Consider the following 11967-nt stretch of genomic DNA (forward strand, 5'->3'; position numbering starts at 1 on the left):
CCCAGGTCTCCGCAGACCGCCCTGCCTGGCTCCGGCCTACAATGCCTGGGAGACCTCTGTTCTCACGTCTGAAGACCGTGCACCCTCCACTTCTTGGTCAGAGGGGGAGAATTGCCAGAGAAGCTGTGTGCTCAAAGACAAGGATGCCAGAGGGTGTGCGGGTAGGTTGTGAAGAAACTTCATGAAACTGTCTCTGTCGGCTACGGCAACCGACAGTTCCTGATCTGGTCAAGAGCAAAATGCACGGAGGACGAGGGCCTCCGGGTAAGCAAAAGAAGGAAGAAAATATCGATAGCACAAAACTGCCCTTAGAGTTTCTGAAAAAATAGATCTACGAAGAAAAACCGTGTTGACTCTTGAGCTCGCAGTGAGTGAAGGGCACTTTGTTCGCACGCCCCCCTGGCTTTAGAGGTCTCCTCGGGCCGCCGGGGCAGGGCTGGTGGCCCCGCTGTCCCCCTCGGCGCCGCTGCTGCCCTCTGCAGGCACGAAGGACAAGGATGCTGAGTTGATGCAGTATCTCTTCCCAGTTGGACGAGGCCCGTCATCAAAAATGTGCCCCAGGTGAGCACCACACTGAAAGAAAAGGAGAAGGCGTGAGGGGACCTCGTGTGCAAAGCAGGCCTCCAGGGGGACTCCCACAGGGTGCTAAAACAGACACCCAGCCTGTGTGCTGGTGCCAGAAGCCACCCAGGATGGTTTCTGACCCGTCCGTCCATAGCTGCAGAGATGGGCTCTCGTGGGCTTGGCATCTCATGCTGAGAATAAAACCCACTAGAGTTGCGCGCATCAGAAATCACTTAGGGTTGGGTGCAGTGGTGCACGCCTGTCATCCCAGCACTTTGGGAGGCTGAGGTGGGTGGATCGTTTGAGTGCAGGAGTTCGAGACCAGCCTGGGCCACAGAAGGAGAGCTCATCTCTACAAAAAAATTTTTTTAATTAGCCAGGCGTGCTGGTGCGTGCCTGTCGTCCCAGCTATATGGGAGGCAGAGGTGGGAGGATCGTATGAGACCAGGAGGTCGAGGCTGCTGTGAACCATGATTGTGGTGATCCTGCCACTGCACTCCAGGCTGGGCAACAGAGTGAGACACCCAACTCGAAAAAAAAAAGAAAGAAAAGAAATAATTTAGGAGCCACCATATTTTTTTGGTCTGTGAAGTCTCTCAGCCAGCTGAAAAATGACTGCCGTGATTTTATGAATTGAGCTGACCCTTGCCCTCCCCTTGTAAAGAACATGGCAGCATAAAGTCTCTCCCCCGGCATGACTTTCAGCTCTGGATGGGTGGGTTTCAGATATGCAGAAGTCCACTGTAAAAGATACCGTTTAACTGGCCATGACGGAGGTGATGTTTGCCTTCATGGGCAGTAAAACTTAATATCAGACATGCAGTGGATGTTCTTGGAACCCAGCGGAGCCATGGCCAGGCTCAACAGATTTATGTCCCGGTCACCAGGGTTGCGAGCACAGCAGATGGAAGCATCTGCGGCCCACACAACTGTTTTCTTCCTGGCTTCCAATAGGTGGAGTGGCATGCTGGCCTCTTTACCCAAATGAACATTAGCGTGTAGAGAAGCAGTAAGCTGCCTGGCTAAAATCAACGCTACCTACCACTCAAAAAAAAAAAAAAAAAAAAAACCTGGAGAAGAAGAAGAGGCCTGGGGTCCAGATGCTGGCAGAAGGAGGGCTGGGGGGTTGTTAGGGTGTCCAAGAGAAACCCAACTGGGAGAAAGTCTCCCCAAAACGGCTGTCCCTGCACTTGCTGCTTCGATGCAGGGCATGGCTCAGGAGGGTGTATGCCACGCTTAGATATCTTGCACCCTCTTTTTGCAGGGACAAGGTGGGGGAGGTGGAGACATCAGTGTCCCACATCCACACAGGCTGGGAACACACATCATCTATCACGGGACAAAGACACGGAAGCCTGGGGCAGATGACTTCTGTTCATGCGTTCAACAGATATCTGTGGAGTGCCTGCTACACGCCAGGCGCTGTCCAAGGCTAGCTCCTGGCAACCATCCCTGGCCTCAGAGAGCTCCCATCCTGGTGTGAGAGACCAACAACACTTAAGAAAATAAGTAGGGCCGGGCTTGGTGGCTCAGCTTGTAATCCCAGCACTTTGGGAGACTGAGGCGAGTGGATTGCCTGAGCCTGCGGGTTCGAGACCCATCCGGGCAATTTGGCAAGACCTCAAAATGAGCCGGGTATGGTAGCACACGCCCGTAGTTCCAGCTACTTGGAAGGCTGAGGCAGAAGGATCACCGGAGCCCGGCAGGTCGAGGCTGCAGTGACCAAGAGACTGCACTCTAGCCTGGGCGACAGAGTGAGACTCCAACTCAAAAAAAAAAAGAAAAGAAGTGAACTAGAAGATCTGGTGGGTAGAAATCAATGCCAAGGAGAGGGGGGAAAGGGAGGTGACAGGGAATGTCAGGTGAAGGCGCCAGGGGCAGCCTCTCTGGACAGCTTTGAAATAAGGACCTGAAGGCAGTAAGTACTTAGGGGAGAGCATTTTAAGGAGAGGGAAGGGTCCAGATTTAGGTAAAAACACGAGAGAAAAGCCCAGATATGGTTTCCTCGTTGTTTGCTCTGTGCTGATTTAGTGCCTCAAACACTTGCAGGTGGGAGGGAAAGTCAGGAATGATGGGCAAGGGGCCGGGAGACGGGGGAGACGAGGAGAAACACGAGGGAGGGGGCTCACTGCAGCTCGGGTCTTGGCTTCCCTGCTGGAGGCACAAAACTCATTGTCAAGGGTTCCCGGGTCACTGAGAAACAGCACAAATGGCCACGCAAACTGTGCGGCACTCCACGTCAATAGTGCGTTCTGATTGTACTGCCCACGTACGTTGTCCATGTATTAAAGAGCTAAGCGTGAACCCTGAACTAATTTGATCTATCGCCTGGAAAATATGAAACAGGCCTAAAAAACAAACCTTGCATTATTTTACCACATTCTACGCAGGTTTAGGTGTAATATCAAGGCTGACAGCTCCGATCGCTTTTCCTTGCTATAAACAACCGAGGCCAAATTTTCAGGCATCACCAGCTAAGATGCCCCAGGGAAAATGCATGTGCCTGCCCAGTGGACACAGGAAAACACCCATGTCTGCTGCCAAAATGGCCAGGGTGCAGCCAACAGGAACCGGGCTCTCGGTGACCAACGTGTGCGTGGCCACTGATCTCACAGCAGCTCCGGCGCTTTGATCACTTGGCATCTGAGAGGTGAAGCTTTCACATACATAAAAGCCTTAGATAGGGTGTGCGTGTGTGTGTGTGTGTGTGTGTGTGTGTGTGTGTGTGTTTAATGAGAGAATACAGCTATCTGGGAAAAATAAACAATTCTGCCTTTGTTAATAATCTCTGGAGCATGTTTAGAAAACAGTTTTGTTTATTTTATTTTACATTACTCCAAAATAAGGCCTAATAAGGAAGCCATTTAGGAGGTAAGTTATAGGGTCGTACGTTCCCACGTCATATTTTAAAAATCTAAAGGACAGTAATTTCATTGGCTGAGCCAGGCTGGTTCTCAATCTGCAGTTTCACTTGCTAATCTGGAACCAGTCTTCTGGTGGCACAGAAGATTCTAGATGTGTGCCTCAGCAAAGGCAAAAGAAAAAGAGAAAGAGAGATTATAGTTAGAGAAAGGCCATGAAAATTATTTGCTAACAAAGACAGGGGTTGCAGATAGAGGTAGGGAGCTCTTCGGGAAAGGTTTGAGCCCCCTACAAAGGAGAGCTATGGCCTCGTCATGCTTGTCACAGGGTGATCTGGAAGGGTCGCGCCAGTCTGAGATCACTGGGGGAGGAGCAGCATTTCACAGCCTGGAGGGATGTCCCTCGATATCTGTGGCCCTGCACACCTGCACACCCCACTCCCGCCAAGCTGCAAGCTTATTTGTCTGAGGGACGTGCGGCCACGTGGTGCCTCGTGGGCACATCTTGGGCGCCCCTTGGGCACATGTCGGCCCCCACGGCAGACGGTTACCGGTTTCTCCTAAAAGCGCACAAGCCCTGAAGGGTCCTCTTGGAGGGGAGCGCACATGGAGCCCATCCCTTCCAGCTTCTGGCCCAGGATGATGAATGGAAGTTGTCAGTGACGTGTTGTTTCTTCAGCCGCCCGTGAGCTCTGCGTCCCAGGCCCTGGCCAACTGGCAGTGAGTTGGGACCTCGCAGCACACCTGGCTGTAACTGAAACAAACTGCTTGCCCGCTGAAGAAATCTCTGAAGCCTGCTGTGAATGATTTATTTCAGGAGAAAATCTTTGGTGTGCCTTTTGAAAGTTGCTTTTCGCGGTGAGGCATTTGTTTTGCAGGTAAGCACAAACTATCCCTGAAGATGTTAGTCCTGTTCGGAAACGCATCCCGCCATCGTTCGGAAGAAAAATGTTAAATTCCCCCAGGACGCCTTTATCACCTGAGCCTCCCACTCCGAAGAGTCAGCGACGAAAGAGCTTGCAGGGAGTCAAGGGAAGGGACCCTCCCCCCTAAAATAAGTGCTCGAGCATCAAATATAACATAATTCCTTAAAATCCGACTGCAGTTCTCAGCTGTATGCATACAAAACACAAAGAGTGTATTCAACACAGTCCAGTGTTTCTGCCCTGACATATCCCCACTATCCCAGAGGGTTTTCTCTGAGCTGTACCTAGGATGTCCAGGCCGTATTATTGTCATTTTCTCTTAAGTGTTTGATCTACAACGCGAAGCACTTTCAAGGCAGAGCTTTTACACTTGGGCACATGGGGCAGAACGGGAAAGAGAAACAGTTTTAAGAAGAAAAGCAATTCACTTTGCCAGTAGTTTTCTGTTTTCTCCCACTGTTATTGAAGACACTTGTGTGTAAGAGGGAGATTTTTTCCTCTGTGCTTGTGATATTAATCTTTTGCCAAGGAAACGATTGTGAAGTCACCAGTTTAGCATTATGATTTTACTGAAAGATCAAGAAAAAAGAGAGCGGGACTGTGAGTCTGAAGCCCTATGGTAACACATGGGTATCTTTAATCATTGGCAATATATGGGTTGTCATCTGCAGAAGATTAATAAGGTTTGGGGCTTTACCAAAAACTGCTCGACTTCTGAAAAATACTTTGTCTTGGTGCATATTTACCCTTCTGTTGATTCGGCTGGCTTAGAACAAATTAATAATGACCTAAACCCAATTTAAAGGACTCTGCCATAGACACGCAGCAATGGTGGCCGTCACAAATAGACTCTGACCTGAGTAGATACAGGGGTCTGATGGTTTCCTTAAAGATTATTGCAAAAAGCTAAGTGATTTATTAGCCTCCATTTGTTCCAGATGTAGAATTTTGGTCCAAAGGAGGAAGGATTCCCCAAGTACTTTCAGGAGAGACCGACTTTGCTGAACCAAAGCTTAAACCATGCAACTCTTACTTACCTCTTTGCACTGAACATAAACTTCTGACAAAGTGTTGTTTAACAGACTTGGGTGGAGGATTAGGGAGAAGCTGTCAAACAAGTATTCACAGTAGCCAGCGAAATAGAAGCAATGTATTTTCTTACTAGCTGGAAATACAAATTAAAGAAAGGAAGATTCTTTATAGCTGCAAAGTGTTAGAAAAATGGCTGCTGGAAGGAAGATGCACACAGCCACCAGAGCAGGCAAATGTAAGCCAAAGATCTTCTCAGGAAGATAACTGAACTGCAGTTCCTCAGTTCAGGAGGTGGAATAGCAAAAGAGAGCAATACAATTGCAACAAAAATCAGAATATGACAGGGTGCCCACAGCAATGATGGCAATGAAAGTAGTGAAGAATCCCTCCCTGCTTGCTTGTTTTCAGTTTCGTGAACTCAAAAATCAGGCAGTATGTTAGGTTTCCTACACAATCCTTTTAGAAGGGCCTGACCACAAAACGTCCCGAAAAAGTAGCAATTGGACTGAACCAATCTTAACTCAATAAAATTTTAATAAAAACATTATTATCTGAGAAGTCACTGGACACATGGAAAAACTACAAGGTACTATGAAGATGTGGTAAGTTATCAGCTCCCAATGTGTCTATAATTCCTATCCAAACATAAGGTCTTTAATTCCTACCCAAATATGAGGCCTAGCTCACTACATGCATGATGTTATTTCTACCACAATTGAATGAAAGAGAGAGAGAGGAAAGAAAGAAAGAGAAAGAAAGAAGAAAGGACGAGAAAGAAAGAATAAAGAAAGAAAGAAATGAAGGAAGGAAGAAAAAGAAAGAGAAAGAAGAAAGAAAAGAAGAAAGAAAGGAAGGAAGGAAGGAAGAAAGAAAGAAAAATTCTAAGTACTGAAGCAAGAATTAGGTAGGGACCAACAGACCAATGAAATGGTGCCATATTGCCAGGTAAGTAGGTTGAGTCTATTAGCTTCATCCATGGAAGCTCAATTCATTTGCAGAAGCAGGAAGTCAGTAGTCTTCATATGCGGATGTTCCATCTTTACCAGAAGAAAAGAGGTACTCTAAACAGCATGTCCAACTGAGAGTGTCTAGGACATACTATAAACATCTGATAGGTTCTTCATAACACAAACCTCATTGACGCAATTCAGCCCAGAGGAAAGGCAAGCCACGTGCATTCAAAATATGACGTGTTCTGGAAAGAGTTGGAAAGTACGCCAGAGAAATTTCCCATGGGATCTCACCATCAAAAAGAAAAAAAAACCCTAAAAAATGGGAAAAGTTGTGAGCAGAAGAGACCGCATACACTGAAAAACTATATGGTACAATAAGAGAAGAAACGTTGACTATGAAGAACAGTGCCAGCCATGAGAAACTAGGGAGTAAAATACAGGTGGTTGCTCTGGTGTGGGGACCATCAAAGTGGTTATTTTTTTCAAGTCAAGATAAGAAGGAGGCATGAGAAAAGGAAAATAAAAGAAACCTAAAGAAAACTATAAAACAAAAGGAAAAAATAAGTGTGTGCGGAATACGCAAATTAAAAGACAGAGAAATTGAAATGAAAGCTGCCCTTGAATTGAGTTCACCCTTGTTGTGCCAGGATGGCAGACACCTCCCACTCTGTCCGCAGGGCAGGAGCCCCGCACCCTTACCCTCTGGTGCCAAGACCCACGAGTCTCCCATAGGGAACTGACTTCACAAAGCATGTACTTTCATATGTGCCTTGGCGGAACACATTTCTCTACCTCTTCTCTTTAAATTTGAGACTTGTGTTTAAGAAAGGGTCAAAGAGGACAGGTCGTTGTTAGTCCTTGCCACAGCCGTCAGGAAAGTCCCCTTGGGCTTTAACCCAAGTGTTTGGTCTAGCTTGACTTCTTTTGTGACTGTCACCTGATTTCGACATCACGTGTGGGTTTCATGTCTCTTTGGCCTCTATAGGACATCTTCATCATGGTCCCTCCTGGGCTCTGCTGATATGACTCTGTGACTGGCACAGAGAAAGAGGGAAATTTATTCCAACTGTGGTTTATAAGAATTAGTCACAAAGAAATCAGAGTTGGGCCGTAGGAAAGCTAATCTCTTATGCCTCCTTTTTTTCTGCACCTTTTAGATTAGGTTTTCATGGGACTCGGTGTTTGAAAAAAAATGGGTCTGAGTGAAAAGAACAGCGGCCATATAACCCTCTTTAGCAGCTTGAAGAAAGAGAGAGAGAGAAAAGAAACAACAATCTGCCTTGAAAGAGGTTTTCTCAGTACTCAGTTCCTAGGTTACAAATGACTGTGTGCTGATCTACTTACAGCCTACCTTTGTTTTTATCAAATATTTTAGATTCTTGGGCTAATAAATCAATTTTTGTGACAACCACAAAATCATCCATTAAAATTCAATTGGTATTAAAACCAAATTGCATTAGGCCAATTGCCAGGAGATCGTGAGGTTTTTTTTATGCTAATGACCCTTTCCAATCTGCCTGTCTGCCTGCCTACCTATCTGTCTATCCTGTCTGTCTGTCTGTCCATCTATCTGTCTTTCCATCCTGTCTGTCCAACTGTCTATCTATCTGTCTGTCTGTCTGTATCTGTCTGTCTCTTGTCTATTGACCTTGACACCATAAAGAGCTCAGGAGTGAGACTGCCTGAATTCAAGTCTCACATCAATCCACATAAATTTACCCAAGTCTTTGTGCCTCAGTTTCCCCAACTGTAAGATAAGGGAGAATAACAGTATGGAGCTCATAAGGTCATTGCAAGCATCTGCCAGAGAAGCTTTTGCAAATGCTGCTGTTCATCCCAGAGGGTGCCCAGTCCAACTGCATTCAGATCTCTGGGAGGGAAACCCAGCACCCATGGTCATGGTGACAATCACCATCAGAGATTCCATTCTGAGACACAAGAGCGAACTGAAAGTGGGATTGAGATGAAACACGAAGTCTAATTTTCAAGGGAGAGAGCAATCCTCATGAGTGGAAGGCAGTAAATTTGCCAGAGTTAATTATTATTTCTTTTTCAACCTTTTTTTAAGCCCAAGAAAACCAGGGGAGAGCGCCAACAAAGTCTCATCAGACGGCAAGGGGCACACCAATCTCCCTCCCGGCTGGGTGGTCAGAATGCCACCTGCTCCCTCAAGCTCTTGTGCCTGATCGAGGGAGTGAAAGAACAGCGGGCAAAGGGCAGGTAAGAAAGCTGAGGGCGGCCTGTGTGGCAACCACTCTGCCAGGGCCGCCCGGTTGGTGCCCTCTGTCTCTGGCGCGAGCACCAGATCCCCCCACCAACATACTCCAGCATCAACGATTTTCAGCGCCACAACACTCAGATGTTACGTTTCACCGGTGTGAAGCCGATCAGAGAAAGAGGGCCACTTTCCATGAGTGTGCAGTTGTGTGTAATCCATATACAGAGGTTCTAACGCTGCCTCTCGGCTTAAGCACCCAATGCCCCCAAGTTCAAGTCTCCCGATTGGGGATGCCGACAAACCACTTTTGCCTTCTCTTCGACACATGCTCCCCTTCTCCTCTAGAGCCAGCATGGACAGGGTGAGGGTAGAACGGGCAAAACTAATTAAAAAATCCTTGGAAGGAAGGGTGGGCCTCCGTATGAGGAGAGGCAGAGGAGGAACGACCACATCTCCTCATCTCATGCCCGCCTCTGCCCTGCTGCAGCCCACCGCCAGATGCCCCTTCCTGTGTGTCCTCTCCAGCCCTTCCTGGGCTGTGGTTGGGTCGCTGCCATTAGAGGCACGATGCCCAAACAGGGGTCACAGGACCACAGGGAAGGGGGTTATGGAAGGCCTCATGAGGAGACCCTCACATGCACAAGGATAGCCCACTCCACTGCGTCCATGGAAGAGGACTCTTTCCTGCCGGAGATTTTGCTTAACGGTAGTGAAGTCAGTGACTGATACCTCACTGGACTTGCTGACCGCCTGAGGACGGATGTCGCTCGGACTTCATACACACTTCATGGGGCTCATCTGTGCTTCTCATGACCCGCCACTTGGCCTTGGCCGTTCTCTAGCACGACACAGAGCGAGCACATGTGGACTTTCAGACGGAGTTCACTGACCTGGGAGCAGCTGGTCTCCACCCTGTGCATCCCGTAGGAAAAGTCGTCTGTGAAAGTGATGGCCTCAGAACTGATCACGTCATGGAAGGAAGGCCAACCTGGGCACAGGAGCACGACAGAGAGGACAGATACACAGCCGTGGGTTAGAATGCATTTTTTAAAATGCCGAGCAAACAACAAAAGTCCTTAGTATAGGCTGAGCTCTTCAAGCTGAAAAAAAGAAGGTCAAAGCTCAAGGACAATGTATTTTGCAAGAGTACAATTATTTTCTCAGCATCACCCTTTCCTCACATTCAGACAGCAGTTGCACTGGGGTTTTGTGTCTCATGAGGCATTCTTAGACCAACCCGTCGTTTCTAGAGCATTTCCTGAGCTTAGAAATCTCTCTCACCACACTCTCTCTCTTGTCTTCAGACACAATGGGCATGCCCTGACTCACCATGAATCTTCCATTATGACATTTTCCAAAACACAATTGGTCTGGCTGTTGACTTTTCGACCATTCTATGCCTCTTCAGAAAAATGCTTTTTCAGTACTTTACTTTGTGTAGCTAAAAAAAATTTTTTTTTTTTTTTTGCATTGGAGTCTCACTCCATCACCCAGACTGGAGTGCAGTGGCCGCTCCCGACCACCGCAGCCTCGACCTGCTGGGCTCTGGCGATCCTTCCGCCTCAGCCTTCCAAGTAGCTGGAACTACAGGCATGCACTACCACGCCCAGCTAATTTTTAATTTATTATGGAGATGAGTCTCGCCAAGTTGCCCAGGCAGGTCTTGAACCTGCGGGCTCAGGCAATCCACTCACCTCAGCCTCCCAAAGGCGCAGGATTACAGGCTGAGCCACCGAGCCCGGCTAAAAAAAATTTTTAACGAATATTCTGTTGTCTCCATCTTAATCAAATTCTTTGGAACAAGGAGTATCTGGAGAGGATAGCATCTATTTTGGGGGGCAAGAGGCTTGGTCACTTCACAGGAAGAATTCACAGAGCATCCTTCCTCAAGCGTCTCTAGGTAGCACCTTGTTCCAATTTTCATTTATTCTAATGACTTTAAAAATAAACGCACATTTTCAGAAACTCAATGGTAAGTGGACCATGAGATTGCACAAATGTTTTGAGTGCACAGTCAGGTTTTATGTTCAGCACTTATGGCTTGTTTTCACATTTCCCGAAAATAGATCTGGAGTTACTGAGCTGAAGCCTGCGTCCCCAAAATGATGGAAGACGTGCAATGTTGCTGAACTGCTGGTGCAATTTTTTTTCTGTTTCACAAGCCAAATTTATTCCTGCAGAAAGGAGGAAGCCCTTTTAAAACACAGTACTTTGTGTTAATACACCTATTGAAATAAAACAGAATGCAAACTTCAACAATATGATTTCCAGTTTCAAACAAAACAAATTAGCTCAGGCGAAGTTTATACAAGAAATTCCTGCAAGCTCCCTCCTCCCCTCCAGTGTGAGAGTATAGCTTTTGTAGTGAGTGCAGGATTTAACACATGGAGTTGAAACACTTTCCCCTTCCTGGATTTGAATTCAAGATTGATAGGAATCGCTGGGAAAACCTTGCCTTTCTAGACTATAACATTTCACAAAAATGAATCATGCTGACACTCCAGCATTCTTAAGAAAATTCAGTTCTCTTTATTTTCTATATTCTAAAGAGAACCTGAATACATTCTAGGCTATAATATTTAACTTGCAGTGATTATTTAACACATGTAGGTGTTCTTTGTTCGATGACAGAAGTGTCAACTGCTAGCAGAGACAAGTTTACCAGTGATATTTGAGGACACTGAAAAACAAATTCATTTATTTATGGAAAGAAAGAAAACGTTCGGTATTTTCCTTTTTCTTTTTTAGATTAGAAAATATAGTTTATTTAGAAAGTCAAATCTCAGTGAGAGAGGAGAATGAGAGAAAGTGAGAGACAGGAAGATAAAGAGAAGAGTTAGAGAGAGAGAGGATCCGATACCACGAGAAAGATGCAAAGAATTGAAAGTGAGAGAGAGAGAGAGAAAGAGAGAGAGAGAGGGAGAGGATTCACCTCTCCAAGGCAGGAGAGGGGGCCAGAGCTTAGAAAACATGGTGGTAGCCACAGCTCAAAGAGCACATGGCCACACCAGAGTCTAGTAAAGCAATTAGACCTGTAGTAAAGCAACTAGACCTGTATTTTCCTTTTTAACCTTCCATGGCATAACTCACTTGACTGCAGTTTAAGGCAACTGATATCATAAAGGGGTACACATGACTCAGTACTAAACAAGTGAAGAGATTTAGGAATTTGGTTCTCATTGTGCTTTTATTTTATTTTATTTATTTTTTTTTTTTGAGTTGGAGTCTCACTCTACTGCCCAGACTGGAGTGCAATGGCCGTTCCCGGTCACCACAGCCTCGACTTGCTGGGCTCTGGTAATCCTTCCGCCTCAGCCTTCCAAGTAGCTGGAACTACAGGCGCGCGCTACCAGGCCCGGCTAGTTTTTGATTTATCGTAGAGATGAGGTCTCGCCAAGTTGCCCAGGCGGGTC

General features: G+C 46.7%; 1 protein-coding gene across 1 annotated transcript in view; it reads right to left on the reverse strand.

Annotated features, from left to right (window-relative positions):
- Positions 1-267: 267 nt before the first annotated feature.
- MSRB3 (methionine sulfoxide reductase B3) overlaps positions 268-11967 on the reverse strand; it is a 151716-nt gene continuing 140016 nt past the window's right edge. Inside the window, exons 5-6 of the mRNA XM_008070538.2 lie at positions 9445-9542; positions 268-573 (exon numbers count right to left, since the gene is read on the reverse strand). Coding sequence (XP_008068729.1) covers positions 406-573; positions 9445-9542 — 266 coding nt within the window. The 3' untranslated portion in view covers positions 268-405. The remainder of the gene's footprint in view (positions 574-9444; positions 9543-11967) is intronic.

This window comes from Carlito syrichta, unplaced genomic scaffold (genome assembly GCF_000164805.1).
Source record: "Carlito syrichta isolate Samal-C Ts95f unplaced genomic scaffold, Tarsius_syrichta-2.0.1 Scaffold313519, whole genome shotgun sequence".
NCBI lineage: Eukaryota > Metazoa > Chordata > Mammalia > Primates > Tarsiidae > Carlito > Carlito syrichta.